General features: G+C 36.9%; 1 protein-coding gene across 10 annotated transcripts in view; it reads left to right on the top strand.

Annotated features, from left to right (window-relative positions):
• The window catches only part of PLEKHA7 (pleckstrin homology domain containing A7), a 160,307-nt gene that overhangs the window by 129,897 nt on the left and 14,421 nt on the right, over nucleotides 1-15,989 (top strand). For all 10 annotated transcript variants that reach the window (XM_056353195.1, XM_056353193.1, XM_056353194.1 and 7 more), the window contains 9 exons: nucleotides 744-797; nucleotides 6,499-6,567; nucleotides 6,737-6,817; nucleotides 7,287-7,436; nucleotides 9,266-9,367; nucleotides 12,915-13,023; nucleotides 14,132-14,370; nucleotides 14,801-14,989; nucleotides 15,264-15,381. In XM_056353195.1, coding sequence (XP_056209170.1) covers nucleotides 744-797; nucleotides 6,499-6,567; nucleotides 6,737-6,817; nucleotides 7,287-7,436; nucleotides 9,266-9,367; nucleotides 12,915-13,023; nucleotides 14,132-14,370; nucleotides 14,801-14,989; nucleotides 15,264-15,381 — 1,111 coding nt within the window. The remainder of the gene's footprint in view (nucleotides 1-743; nucleotides 798-6,498; nucleotides 6,568-6,736; nucleotides 6,818-7,286; nucleotides 7,437-9,265; nucleotides 9,368-12,914; nucleotides 13,024-14,131; nucleotides 14,371-14,800; nucleotides 14,990-15,263; nucleotides 15,382-15,989) is intronic.

Genomic DNA, 15,989 nt, shown 5'->3' with positions numbered 1-15,989 from the left:
CTGTTATGATTTCTGTGCATGCTTTTTCTTGAAGTGACTGTAATGAGGATGTTCCTAGATGAATGTAACTATAAAATTAAGGTGATGGCAATTACAGGTGAGCCAATGAAAAATAAGGGTCAAGTTGAATGCTCTTACTTAAAAGAAAAAATGGGTTCTCTAATCGTATAAGTGAGATCTCTTTCAGTATTTTAGTCACAAAACTTATTTTGTACTTCCTCTGAATAAAAGAATTCATATCTTAAAATATGTATGAAATGTGATCAAAAGTATTGTAATGGTTTGTTATATGATGGCTTCTGGTTACATTCAGTTAGGTAGAAGGCTTCTCTTCTGCTCCCAAAGGGAGATACGGTGCTGGAGGATAGATACCACCTTCGCTTTTTCAGTGAAGGGATAGCCAGTAGGAATTGACCTTTGAAAAAGTAACTTTTGCAGATCTATTGTTTCAGGTAGTTATGTATCTCATTAGAGGTGGAAAACTCAAATCTCTGTTTGGAGGGTGGGCATGAGGTAGTAATATTCCTGGGAATTTTTTTGCCCATTTTCAGCTGTAAATAGCAATATGCTGGTGGAGCAAATCTGCTTTTTTTTTTTTTTTTTTTTTTATAATGTGCTCCCTACTCTGTTATTTTGATTCCTCTTTCACCCAATGTCTTATATCTAACCAACCCAAGTATTCTGAAATTGTTTCAACCATTCAAATACATTGCATTGTTTTTTCCCTATGTACTTACCTGAAGGCGGATGACACTTACATCCAGTTGAAAAAGGATTTGGAGTATCTGGATCTAAAGGTAAGATTTTATAGGAGTCTACTTCCATTATTATTTTTTTTAACCCAGTGGTCTTTTATATGTCATCTTTGTACCTGCAGATTTTCAGATCACCTGTTCAGAGATGGGAATTCTGTCTTTTGCCATCACTGTGGCGCGTAGAATATTGAATGTCTTTATAGTAGTGACTATGCAATTAAAGTGCAAAGTCAGAAAGTATAATTGCTTCATCTTGTAGGAGGAACTTGTGTTACTGGTACTCCAGATGAATGTGATGTGGGTTTAGTGAAACCAGATAAAAACTGTTCCCAAATGTTTGTCTGCTGTAGCATTAGAACCAATATGAAGTCAACTCCTCTAAGTTCAGATAGGGTGTTCTTTTATTCCAGCTTTTTCCCTTTAAATCTCCTTGATCTGACTTTTTCCTTGCTTTTATGACATACTGTATTTATAATGCCTTGCTTTCTTGTGAAAGTGTGGTGATTAATTAGCACCTGACATTGTTTTCATGTTATTACAGCTAAGAGATTTCAAATGCACCATTCATCCATCCATCCATAGGTACAATCTGCCCAAAGAGCGTTACATGATATGTCCTTAAAAAAAAAAAATAAAAATTAAAACTATGATACTGAGCATCAAAGCATCCGCCTAAACTAAATTACTTCTGTATCTTGTGCACCTGATAGTTGGCAATTTGAAAGCAAACCTAGACTTACTAATACCAGGTTTAGAAGAAAAAAAAGAAAACAACCAAACCCCAAATTTACAATCATTGTGCTTTGCAAAGCAGTCAGCCACTTTCTGTGGTGTGTAGGATGTCTCACCACATTGAAATCATATAGTGTTTCTGAAAATCAAGGTGGAGTGAAAGCTGGCACCTTGTTATCCTTATTGATTGCACGTACGTAGCTCTCACTGATGCCATGGAGTGTTGCATATGTGCAACTAAATGAGCTGACTGGCCGTGTCAGTATGCATATTTCAATTTCATCTGATGTTTTAATGGCTGAATATATAAATGAATACATCAACGGAAAACATTAGTCATACATATTATGCATATATATAGTGTCATATATACAAAGAGTTTATCACATAATGTATGTGGTATATATAGTCTAAATGATCAAATGTGTAAACTTTAAAATTGGTTGGACACATTGCACTTCAGGTCTTGTTCTTGGTTTGTTCATGGCTTTGCCAAATGTACCTGCATCCCAAGCTGTTGGCTGAGTTTTTGTGACAAATTCCAGTTTAAAGGTCCTACAATTTGAGAAATTATTAATAGAGACAGTGTTTTGTGTATTATAAAACAGAAGTTTTCACAGTTAAAAAGTGGCCACAGTTTAAGCCTTTGAAAATGTTAATATGCTTAGCAAAATTATTGGGATGGGTTTTAAACTTTTTAGTGGATTCCATCTGGATTGCTTCGTTGCAGTCTGGGGCATAGATCTGTTTGGTCTCCCAGAAGCTCCTCTGGTGCCTTCCTGCAGTCTGTGTAGCACCTGACAACAGTAGCCAGAAAGAGAAATGTATGTGGGCCCTGATCTTTATGTGAAAAGGAACTTGATGTTGGCGTTGGTTCCCTTCTGAAAACCTTGCCATTCAAAACGTGAAGTGTGTTTCCCTCAGGATGATGTGATGTTTCACAGCGGGCATTCTTTCAGTGGTGATCCAGGAATGCAAAGATTCAGGTCAGGTTGCTGAGAGATTAAGGAAACCATGTGAAATTTGAGAGGGTGTCTTTGTGTTGTTGAATTTGTGTTTTGCCACTAAATGTGGAGATGCTTTGTTTTGCAGTATGAGGAAAAAGAATAGACTGCTGGATGAAACTCAGCAAATCACTGATTTGGTAACGGTGGAATATGGCACATGCACAGTTCATACACATGGTACTTTTCGTTAAGACACTGGAGGCTCAGATGGCGAGCCTGTTAATTCAGGTCTCTCTTTTGACTTCATTGGGCTTTGAGTTAAACACACTCTGATGAAATAATTTCAAATAGGACTGAAGATTTTAGAACTGGAGTTAAACTTGTTTCTTTTCACTAAATCCATTATTACTGAAGATCACTCTCTTCTTAGAGGTTTCAAAATACAACTTTTCAACATGGAATAGCAATTAAGCAATTAACTGCATAATGCATGCCATAGTACTAAAACTCATTACAGTAACTGGTTATGCAGCATTTAGTAATTTGTCATTACTCACATGTTTTATATGTGTGTCCCCTGGCTCTTATCCTTTTATACGAGGCTATTTTTTATTACTTAAGTGTTTTAAAATATTATCTAATAAATAATTTTTATGTTAATACCAAGATGATATTGTTCAATATTATAGCGTATGGTCATAACATAAGTATGAGTGAAGTAAAAATGCTCCAGAGATACTAATGCATTTCAGGAGTTTTCTCTTGCATGTGAGCTATTTCTGACATTAAAAAACCCACATCTCGAGGCTGTTTACTCACGCTATGAGGAAAAATTATTGATAATTTTGAACTTGCCAAATACATTGTGGAGGTTTCCTTTAATGCTACTGCCCTTAGATGATGAAATTTTTTTTCCAAAAAAAATTGTAGCAATGACTTTGTATTCTTTTTTCACTCATGAAATAGAGGTGTTGTGGATCATGGAAGACATGGCGTATCTGTATGCTGTAGCATAACCATGCCTCTTCTGCAAGCAGATGTCTACAGCTGGGAGTTTTTAATCTCTAGAGTGGATAGACCCTGTATTAGAAAAGCAGAAAGGAAGAGCAAAGGAAAGAAAAAGTTTTCCCCACAAGATTCTGAGATGACTTTGCAAGTAAGATGAAATACAAGTGGGGAAGGAAGCTTCCCTTCTCGTGGCTATGAAATTAAGTTCAAGCAGGCCACATGAGGGATGGATGGGCAGCCTCACCTCGCAAGACTTTACAAACATTCCCCAGCAGGTTATACAAAATATGGATGAGGAAGTTTAGGAAAGTTTGTGTCACTAAATATAAATTGTGCAACCAATTGAACCAAATCTGGGGCCTCTCTCGGTGGTTCAGCAGTGGTCCTGCTTCATTCTTCTGCAGTCAGTCATACTGTAATATCTGAGACTTTCGTTTCAGCTGCAGCTGAAAGAGGTTGCTAGTACAAGCTTGTGTCACGTAGGTAACAAAGGAGATAATAGTGCCTGGCAGGTATTTGTTGTGGGAGGAGGGGTAAGTGTGATTGCAATAACTTCTTCCACTGAGGTTTTAACTAGGTTGCTCAAATTATCAATATAGAGCTCTTGCTGCAAGTGTTACTACATATTATAGCACAGAAAATATCTTGCTGTAAGTCGTAACGCTCTTGAAACTGCAATTGGACATGTCTGAACAAATCCTGTTTCGTGTTGTGTGTTTGTGTGTGTGTTTTGTAAATGAAAAAAGTCTTATGGTTGGATGAGCAGCCTGCCCACAACATAACAAGCTAGCTGGATACCCAGTAACAGCTCCTGTACTGGCAGATGATAGAGACTATAAAGCTCAAGGATGGGTGTGACATAAGAGCATGTGATTACTGCTGCTCAGAGGTTTGGGGGGGGTTGATTTTTACATCTGTAACAAGCTATTGCTAAACTTTTGTTTGAAACAGATAGAAAATAATGGACCTCTGATCAACATGATATACAAAGTGCTAAAGAACTCAGCACAAGGGTTACTGTCCAGTATACATGTAAGACTGCTTGCATCTGAAATGTGCTCATCCCATTGCTTTTTAAAATAGCAGTCGGTGTTTACGTATTCTGGCTTTTACAGGCGTCTTACGGTAACCAGTAGTGCTTTCTGTAAGACTTACCCACCCACTCCACCCCCTTTTTTTTCTTTCTTTTTTTTTTCTCCTCCCCCTCCCCTTTGGGAGTCTGTATGCGAAATTATGGCTGACCTCAGTGTTTGGTTTCATTTTATCATGTTTTGAAAATGGTTGTGTCGAGTAGTGACTCCTATGTGTAATTTTGAAAACGTAAAAGCATGCTATATCTCCATTATGTTCTCATGTTTGCTGCTTGATAATTAACAAATTCTTTACAGTCCTGATTATGCAATTTAAAATATCCCCCAAATCTGTAGACCTTGGTTTTTATGTTAATTCCATTGCTTTGAAAAAGGCTTTTGCATTCTCTTAGCTTGCAGATAATTAAATATGCAAAACTATTATGTTGACATGCTAGTGTTTATAGTTAAATTTAATTATTTGTTACTGTTATACATAGGATTTGGCATTTAAATAATTCCATTAATACTTCTGAAGGAAAGGGGGTTTCTTATGTAAAACACATCATTGTTGAAAATCAAAATGCCTGAAAACTGGAAGTTTTGAGAGGCAGTAAATGCTTTTGATTTTGGTGGTGGTGAAGCAACATTTGATCACATGAATACACATGATTAGTCTTTGAATGGAGTCTGCCGTTGGAGGGGAGAAGACCATAAACAGAAATGCTGGCCATACTCTTCTGTCTTAAACCTACTTTGTTACTTGAAAATACTAAGTGTAGGTGGCTAACTTCATAGAACATTAGATGAGAAACAGGTTTATCAAAGATTTAGCTAGGCTTAGAGTAAAATAGAATTACTTTCAGAAAGTGAGCATGATCGTGTAGGTGCCCGTTAGGTTAATAAGTAAGCTACGGAGCATTAAGCCTGGAGATTGCCAGTCGCTCGGTAAAAAGAAAACTACCCCTTCTACCACACCAAAAAAGCCAACAACTTCTGCTCTAATATTAATTAAATACAATATTTAGATGAATTTTCTTCATAAACTCTGCCTGTATATGAATAGAAATATACTGTATATCAGTACCATACTTCTAAACACCAGGTATTTCTTTGGTGAGACAGTATTTGCCTTAATGAATTTTTAGGAGTATTGTAATTAGTAATACTAAGTCATTAGGTTTTAAGGCTCTTAAAAACTGTTTGATTAATGAGCTGTATCATATTGCCATTTTTTTAACTTCATTTACTTACAAAAAGGGTCCCATACAGACAACGAAAATAATAAATGTTTCTACAGAGATAGGCATGCCTTCGTTTTAAGATTGCTGTGAAGGTTGGAAGTGTAATACAGTGTGGTTTCTGTACAGATTTAAAAACTGTGTTATGCGGGAAGATAATCTTCTCACCAGAAATTGAATATGACACAAGTGATTTATGGAATGAGAGATTTGGTATATTATAAACACGTCAAAATAGATCAATTACATTTAATTCCAGTATAGTGCTTCTATAACAGTCTGTCTTTAATAAAATTCACCCTGTACTATGGAAGAGACTGTGCTTTGTAGAATTAAATAGTTGCCAAAAAATTGTATTTTTAGTCTTTAATTAATGCTGTTATTCTTGCAACCATGCATTTAAACTGTTCAAGTCCTTTGGCTTCAAGAAAGCTAGTAAAGCTGAACTGTTAAAACTGTTAGGTTTTGCAGGAGCAGGACCCTTGTAACCATAGACCGGTGGGATTATGCTGTTTTGTACAAAATTTCAAGCTACTGTAAGAGTTATTAAATAGCCTAATATAACTAGTAATCCTTTCTGCTAACATTGTTTTAAAAATAGAGGCCGTATTTGAAAAGACTTGTCTCCAAAATTTTATTAGTCTTTGTTAGTACTGAATATTTAACAAAACTTTTCCTTGTTGAAGCGTAATTAAGTTGTAGTTTGCAACAAATTTCTCAGATCTTTAAAACCTGTTCCTCTTAGGTGACAGGACGTGACACGTTAAAAGAACGAAGTACAAAACCTGTCAAGATTGCAGAAAGTGATATTGATGTAAGTATCAAATACCACTTCAGAACTTCTCGCACTGTTTTGGTTATTGATGTTGTACTGTTACATGTTCACATTATTATGCTCTTTGGGGTAAAATATTGCTAGTGGAGATGTTCCTGCCTTGTTTTTTAAAATCTGACGTTGTATATTTGTATGATTTCATTTTCAGGTCAAGCTAAGCATTTTCTGTGAGCAGGACAGAATTCTGCAGGACTTGGAGGACAAAATAAGAGCCCTTAAGGAAAATAAAGTGAGTAGAATAAAAAGGGCTTTATAAAATAAAATAACAACTTTCAATGAATCGTAAAATAGGGAATTGCAAACCAAAAATCAAATTACTAGATGCTGCTGGCATTGTAGTAGTTTTCTTTGGACGTGTGTATAAATTTATGTAAGGAAAAGAATTGGATTTTATGTTAGGATTGAGTACCCACGTTTAGAAACCTGTTTTTGAAAATGAAAATGACCCTCTCAGTGCTTTGTTTTTTCCACAGTTTTGGCTACTTAATGGAAAACACCACATAATTTTGGTTATATTTGTTAATTAAGGCTCTTGCACTTTTTTCATTTACATCTTAGCCTCCATAAGAGGAGGTCAACCCTAACCTCTGGTGGCTTATAGGAAAGACTGGAGGCATGGAAAACAACTTTCATATTCCCACAGGTAGGTGTAGAATTCCATGTAAATGTAAGCTTGGTGCCATCTTCTTCTTTCTTAGGATCAGCTGGAGTCTGTTTTGGAGGTCTTACACAGGCAGATGGAACAGTACAAAGACCAACCACAACATGCTGAAAAAATTTCTTACCAGCAGAGACTTTTGCAAGAGGATCTCATACATATTCGGGCTGAAATATCCAAAGTTTCAACGGTTTGTGTTTTCGGTTGTTTCAAGAAAACCATAATTAGAATACCAGTTTGAGTAAAACTGTATTGTTCGTTGGGTAGGGAGTTAAGTCCTATTGAGAACTGATTTGGTTAAGGTATGGGGTACTAAACCTGAACAAAAAAAATTCAACAATCTCTCTAGCCTTCCTTTTCAATGCCCCCTTCCCACTTTCCCACCCCCCCAAAAAAAACCCACCTCAACAAACTTTTTATATACCTTTTTCATTTATGTATGGGGCTTAAATTGCAAATCTTTCAGCTAGTCTTCTGAAAATATAGATGTGATTCCATGGGATTTTTCCAGGGGAAAAGGAATTGACAAAGTCTGTTGATATTTTGGTCAAAATTTACTGTTGATATTATGACTGGATAAAATTCAAATGCAATTTAATGTTACATTTTTATTGATAAAAATATTTCTAAGAGTTGGCCATGAGAGTATATTAAAACTGGACGTTGTGTACTCACTGTATTATTCTTGCCTCTTAATGAATATGGGACTAGCTCTTCATCACATTGTTTCTGGAATTGTGTGAACATCTTTCCTGTTAGTAAGTTCTATAGTAAGTATGTTCATTAAAATGCCAGTATTATTTAAATATATATACACACAGTGATTTGTGCCTGTAGGAAATGGCTGACTTTCACAGGCAGCATTTAAATTTTGATTGTGGGCATAAATGGCAAGAAATTGTAAGACTGGCTGTACCTGTCCAGTTCAAGGCATGTTCTAGCCCAGGGTTCTGGCTGAAGCAGTGGGCCTAAGCAGATGCTTAGGGAAGAGTATAAGGATAGGAGAGGTGGGTAGCATTTACTGTCATAACCAATCCAGCTTCTGTTTTCTGCTGAGAGAATTCCTGAAGCTGGTATTCTGTTTGTCTCTTCAGTGATCCTCAGTAGATCTCATGGCCAAGAACCTGTACACTCTCCTATTCAATTCTGTGAACTTTTTGCATCCAAAACATAATTTGGCAAGGTACTACACGGATCTTTTCCCCACTGGGTGGACAGCCACTTTCTTTTCGTTGTTTTGAGCCTAACTTAAACATGTTTCGTGTGATGGACCCTTATTCTTGTATGAGAAAGGATGGGGAATGGTCAGTTGTTACCTGCTCTCTCCATGCCACTCATGGCTTCGTAGACCTCCATTATTTCTTCCCCTGAACTCCCAAGTCTTCTCCAAACTTCAGAAAAAAAGCCTTATTCCATCATTCCTTACATAAAAATGCACCAAGCACTTGATTTTTCTCAGTTCTGGGTTAGAAGTGCCATGGATGCTGGAAATGATCTAAGTAGGGTGAAGGGATAAGCTTATTTTCCAGGTGTCTGCGCGTTTATTCACTGCTAATGCCATTTCAGCACAGTCTGAGGAACTTTTAAAGGGTAGCCTGCTTTGTGTTGCAAAACATGAGCTGTGGTTTAGGTGACTGGAGCTCAGTTGTAAACTTGTTTTAATTAGAGGAGCAAAGTAAAAGGAAATGGAACCGGAACAGACTTGATTCCTTCATAACGTATTAGTCATGGTACAGATTCTGTTACATGCCAGTTTTATGCTTGAGAAATGGGTTTGTGTGAGGAATCTGGCCAGAGGTTTTTAACTAGGCATTCTTGACTTGATCTCACAGGCTATAAAGCATTTTAAAGTTTATCATCAACCCTAAGCAAAAATGTAGACTACAAGATGGATTTTTTGCTTCTTTTTATAATAGAAAACCACCACCTCACAAACACTGGGGTGCTCAGTTAGAGAATGGATAGAGTGATTTCAAAGTTTATCATAACATTGTATTAGAATATTCCTTCTGTTAACAGGAAATGGAAAATGCCTGGAATGAATATCTGAAGTTAGAAAAGGATGTGAGCCAGCTGAAAAAAGCCTTACAGGAACAGATGCATAGTTCATTGGTATCTCAGGTGAGTCCATTTCCAGGGATTGGTTTTACTTAGGAGATGATTTTGGCTGAACTTGAACACTATCATCCCCTAAGAGAGATTCTCTGCAGTTTTTGCACTGTGTTCAGCTGTCACGTAGTTTAGTTTGCGGAGTTCAGGCACTCTTAACGGTGTAGCAGTGCAGTAACTAGCTGTCTTGCAGTGTGTGTAATAGTTTCTCATAAGTTGTCTGTGCAAATTTGTTGTTATTTTATTATGTTTTTATTACATGCTGACATCTTGACATTGATAACTTATTTAATTTATAAGACTATGCAGGACTTAGTCTTCCATTTATTTGATCTGACACTGTTAGCTTCTTTATCTGTGTTTTAGAGCATCAGTCACCAGCTTGTTATTGTCATTACATGTTCTTTGTCATGTTCTTCTATTTATGGAAGATTTATCTCTGCAGATTGTTTTGTAAAGTGGAATAAGTGTTCAACAGCCATCAGTAATTGAAAGGCATCTTGGTTTTAAATCAATTATTCAGTTTTGAGGCTTACAAAGAAGCTTTGTTTGAAGTTAAATTATTCTGTTTGCTGAACTGGCTGTGGCATACCAGATATTTCTACATACCTGCTTACAACTGGTGGTTTTATTCTTAGAGCAAAGAATATAGTCTGGATTGTTTTCCCTGTGTTTAAGCAGAACAGTTTTACGTAAAAGGCAAAACACAAGGAACAAAGCTAGTGTATGCACATTTTGCTGAAATCTTAGCCTACTTTACCAAATATCCTGGACCAAAAGAGCTCACTAGATAAATTTTCAAATTTATTTATTTGCAATGAATATCTGATGAGATATAGAAGTCTATTTATTTTCACTATTAACGGATAAATGTCTTCTATCAAAGCAAGAGTTGTAAAACTTTTTTAGCTTGCATCAATCTTCAATAGTCATTTCCATTTACTTTTAATTTTGGGGGGTGGGGGAGTGATTTAGTTTCTAGAGCCAGAATATTATCTAATTGAGCTCAGCTATAGAGTACACCCCTCCAAAATATCCCACAGGTATTTTAGAATCAAATCATCCCTGTATGAAGCTATTTTGTTTAGGGAAATCATTGTTTTAAACAAAATATATTTTGTTAAAGACCTTTAACAAACGATTTCCAGTTTTGCATTGAGCATGCTTAAAATACCTGATGTATGGTATGTGATTGAGCAATACATATAGAAGGGAACGTGGTTTACACAGAAAAAATGTTAACTCAGTTTTATTATCATCTTGTATCACGTATATGCATAATTATTTAAAAATGCACATGCACGCACACATATGCTCATTATGTGTTTTGTGTGTTTATGCTTACATATATGTGTATTCATAGATACATTTGGCTAAGTTTTTAAAAAAATGTTTCTGAATATCGATTTTGGAGATGCTAAGGGGAGTTGATTCTTTTCCAAATGTACTGAATATTCTTAAAACTATATTCCTTCAAAGAAGTCTCACTTGAAGTACCCATAATAGAGGATTTTTTTTATCTCTGCCCAAGGGTACGTAGACTCAAAGTTGTTTATCTAGTATTTTCCAATACTACTAAATTAATACACACTGTATTTAAAAAAAATGCAGTCTTCATGGAATATTATTAAAAATTCAGTAAATTTTCAGACTCCAGTTGCTGTAGGAAACAGCTAATGTTCATATATAGCATTAAGAGGTTAACAACTAAATGTTTCAAGCAGATTGGTCAGAGTAAATCTTTTATGAATGTAGCCTCAGTGTCTTTTGCTTGACGGCTGGGGGATCTGGGCATGCCAAAATTAACGGAGAGGTGGTATTTTGTCAGTGATAACTTTTTGGTTGGTAAGTGTTTCTCCTCTGGTTTTATAAATCATTCTAAATTCTGTTTCTGTGTGAAGGAAGGTAGAGAAATTGATTTATCTCTCCAAGTTATCTTTTCATGCTAGCTCATAAAGTATATTTATACCCTTTTTTAAACAGCAATCTTGGCTTTCATAATTTAAAAATAAATTCATCTCTTTGTTTATCTTTTAGCTCTAGTCCATTTTTGATCTAAAATATTCTCTTCACATCAATATTTAACTAATGGAAAGAAATAATATTAGAAGATCTCCTGGCTTTTGTACTTTACTAATTGAACATTTTCTGAGTGGTTTCAGAAGCAAGAAATTTTTTTTACATGGTTTTTTTTTTTAAACCCGTTCTGAGGCTTGACTATTGTAAATCCATCATTTGGTTCCTTGTAGTATGATTCATCTCAGAAAAATGAAATGAAATGTGCAAATTTATAGTTTGTATCCTGACAATCTTTCAACATCTCTCCCATCTATCGAGTGAGTTTACTACGGGCAAATAACGTTTTCCATCATTTAAATGTTTGTGTTCTTGGCACCCTGCTTGCTGATCTGTAACCTGGCTGAACATATTTTCTGATCTAAGACAGAAAGTGGAAAGCAATTTATATGCTTTCCTTAGCTCTATGAGGTGTAAGAGCTTTTATGAAAGTTTTTTTCTTTCAGGCTTATAGGATTAATTAGCAGTTATTTTGCAGCTCATGGCAAGTGATGGATTTCTAGAGTCCTTGAGCAGTTTGTAAGCAGTTCTTAAGTAAAGCATTCCACTGCCTTCTGCTTTCTTTAATAATACTGTTTTCCTCTTGGTTTTACTAAGTTTATTCTTGATGCCAGTTTTTGAGGGCAGAATTACCGGGCTTTGATTAAGTAGATGAGAATAGCAGTTTATGGTGATAGCAATGAACATCTGACTGAAGTGGTGGTGTCAGTAGCCAAGGTCTCTGGCTGCAAGATGCAGTCCAAGGCGGAGCCCAGGCTGCAGGCAAAGCTTCCTTTTCTTGCCTCCTGGAAAGCATCCGGAAAGCAAAGAGGATGCAAGACAAGACCAAATCCTGCAACAGCAGCAATATATTGTTTCAAACTATAATAAAAACATCATGTCTGGTAGGCCTAACAACCCAAAGATAAGCAGAAAATAAATGTGTCAGCCTTTCTGAGTTTGTTTTGTTTTTATATTTAATCCATGAAAAGCCATTAGGGACTTCACAGCAGTATTCGGGGAGGCTACACTAATTTTTTTGCTTTTTTGATATTGGACATTTCCCCGAAATCTATTAAGATGTGTTTCGTAAGGCTGCCTTAGCAGTCTTAAGTGTGTTAGTATAGGATTTAAAAACTAAGTTCACATGAAAAGGTTCTGTAAGCTTGTTACGTAGAACATTAAACTAGTATTTTGTAGGCTGAATAATATTGTAGAGAAAAATGTAGAGCTGTCCTTTTCCCCCAGTCTTCTATAGGAAGTCTTCCAAGACTTAGAAGGTGCTCTAATAAATGTTGTAAGTAAGATATGTTGGTTTGGGTTGGTGGTTTTTGGGGTTTTTTTCTTTTATTTTGAAATAACTCATTATAGACTCGTAAGTTTTCATCTAAGTTCTGAAAAATTAGTTTGGTTTTGGTATCAAAAGGAGGATAAGCCCATAATAAATTAAAAATTAGATATAGTTGATTTTTCTTTTTTTTTTTTCTTTTACTACAAACATCAGGAGAAAACACAAATACAAAAAGACTTGTGGAGAATTGAAGATGTTACAGCTGGCTTGAGTGCAAATAAAACAAACTACAAAACCATAGTAGACTCTATCAAGAATCCAGGTAAAGAGAACATAATCAAAACATTAAAAATATACAAATGCAGCTGAGTCTTTGGGTCTGTGCAAACAGTCTAGAAGTTTGTTCTGCTGCAGAAAATCCAGTTAATTTTGCTATTGGTTGCATCAGAAGTCTCTGTTGATTGATCACATTAACTTGGTGTTTCTTTGGTTGAGGTGACAAAAAGGAGTTTTGTTGTTTTCACATGTTGATGGTGCTAAAATTTAACGAGCCATAAAAAAGGGAGTAATAGTAATAGTAGTAGTAGCAGTAATGATAAATAATAATAATAATGATGGGCTAAATTCTTTCCAATTTACAGAAAGAGTTTCTGTCGCATGCTAGGCCCATACCAGAGTCATATCTATTCTGCATTCGGTCCAGGAGCTCCTCTCTGTGTTCTTCTCTGCTTTTTTTTTTTTTCCCCCGTTGCCCTTTGGATGCTGCCCAACTGCCCATGGTGCAGTTGTCTTCCCCCTCCCTCTTCAGGCAAGTGTTTGGTGGGCCGAGCAACATCATCAGCTACAGAAAAAGGGAAGGGGAAGTGTGTGGTCTGCATTTCAGTTGCTGTATTGTGTTTCAAAGAAAAGACTTAGTGCATTGGATAGCAAGAGACTCTTAATGCCTACTGTAAATTCAATTTATATTTGAAGTACTTTGCTTACCTTATACATAAAGAGATAAAATAGTTTGGAGGTGGTAAGATCTTATGTTATTTAAGGTACAGCTATGGGTGCTTAGCCTTGTCTAGATCTATAGGCATTTTAAGGAATCTGTGGCCTGGGGCCACGTAGAGCCTAAGAACTGACTTTGCATGACTGGACTTTTCCTCTTCCCACCGCCCTCTCCAAGTTTTACTGGATGTTACTAAAGTGTGTGGATTTATTTTTGGCTTGAAAGGCTTGCTTGATCCTCACCAGGAAGATCTTTTCCCTCCTGCTATAATGTAACATTCAAACATTTTGATGTCCAAAACCCCCACCCTTTGTGTTCAAAGCAACGTGCAGAGCATTGGGGCTGTTCTATCCAGTCTAAGGGTGTTTGCTGCTCTTCTTATGAACATTATTGATAAGAAACAATGCCTAACACATTTGTTATCTTTCTCCTCTAGAGAGAAAAACAGTGCCTTCATTTTCTCAGTCTTCAGTGCCTTCCTTACCAGCCTCCCTTGCAGCTGCGGAGAGCAAACTTTCAGTTGCGCAGAGCCCCCCGCCCAGCCCCGTTAAACCCTCCCTGGAGGTCAGGCTGTACCCACAGCCTTATTTCCAAGCCAGAGCGCAGCACCAAGCACAGCAGCTGAAAAAAATCGAGCCACCTCTTCAGTCACCAGTTAAGCTCAAGCCAAAGGTTGTAAGTACTGCTCTCCTGAGGTTCATTCACTGCTGTTCGCATTGACTTCTGGCAGAAACAGTGCAAGTTTCGTGGTTGCAAAGCACACAGTGTGGAGGCACAATGGGGAGATACTTAACGGTGTTTGTATTGAAACAGCAATAGCACTTACAGGAGAATATACGTGTGTCACCTGGAGCTTTATGTACCATAGCCGTGTGTTTGAGAAGGCTCCAATGCAGAGGCTTCCTCGTTAATGCTTTGGGGTTGATTAGTTGTTTGCTTTCTTGGGTCTTGTTTGGTTTTTAAAGCCTGGAAGCTCCTGGTGTGGAGAGAGGAGAGCATGCTAAAGCAGTCACAAATAACTCATATAATGTCATAAAGTTTCAGCCAGTTTTTGTCAGGCTGTTTTCAGATTGTTTGCCAAATATCTGTGCTTGCCTGTTCCCAGGAAGACGAAGCACCACCCAGACCTCCTCTCCCTCAGCTGTACAGTCCTGATGATCAGCCACCAGCTGTTCCACCGCTCCCAAGGGAAGCCACTGTCATCAGACACACGTCAGTGCGGGGCCTGAAACGTCAGTCAGATGAAAGAAAGAGAGACAGAGAACTCGGACAGTATGTAAATGGAGACTATAGGGTGAGCATTCGTGCACCTATACACCTGCACTTTAAAGATATGTGAACTTATAATAAAAGATACCCTTATCTGTAAAATATATGGACCCCTACGTCTTGTGATAAGGAGAGAGATATCACAGCAGAGACGGTAATGGCAGTGGGAGATCTATGCCATATAATAATGGCAGAGAGAGGCTTAGTAATCTGGAAACAAAGCTTTAGGATTTGGTTTAAGATTATTAAGACTTGCTGTCTGCGATTCCGATTGAACTGTTGAGTATTTTTCCATACAGGCGGAGCTGCGTTCATACATGAGTGAACCTGAGCTAGCAATTATAGGTGGTGACCTCAGCCCATCTCCCAGTGCTTTAATAAGCCCTGACAGTGGATACCAGACATTACCTACCCGTGGTAAGCCAGGAATTCATGTAGCTGATTTTAAGAGTGCCGTCTGTATAGAGCTTTTCTCTCCTAGGTTTTTCTGGAGATGGTCTTTATTTTTAGATTATTATTTTTAGATTAACTGTACGATGCTGTGAAAGTCTAGAGATTTTGTGCATTTCAATGGTGCCGTTACAGGTAACCAGCCTTTTGCAAAGCAACTTAATATATAACGCTTAAAAAATATAAGCGTTAGCGAAACGTGAAATTAACCATTAGAATGTCTGCTATATTCAGTTATTTTTCCTCATAATTTTTGTGTGATCTTTTACAAACTCAAATATTTTTTTAAACGCTTACATTGCCATTGAAATGAAAGTGATCAAGGATATGAATATAATGCCCCCAGATGCTACATGTGGCTTGACACTCTGTCCCTACTGTGCTACAGTCCTGTAAGTGTTTCACAAATTAGGATAGAGAGGATATTTGGGGAAAAGCAATTAATTTATTAGCCATTTCCTTCTTATTTCTTTCCTTTCTAACTGTGAATGTTAATGTTTGATTTTCTTCATGGATGTGAATATTTCTACAGCTTACATACTGCTGTACAGTTGAGTTCACCCCATACCTTATTT

The sequence above is a fragment of the Falco biarmicus genome, chromosome 10 (assembly GCF_023638135.1).
Source record: "Falco biarmicus isolate bFalBia1 chromosome 10, bFalBia1.pri, whole genome shotgun sequence".
NCBI classification, from domain to species: Eukaryota; Metazoa; Chordata; class Aves; order Falconiformes; family Falconidae; genus Falco; species Falco biarmicus.
Note: the sequence above shows the minus strand (reverse complement) of the source record. Positions and strands in the feature narration are given on the sequence as shown.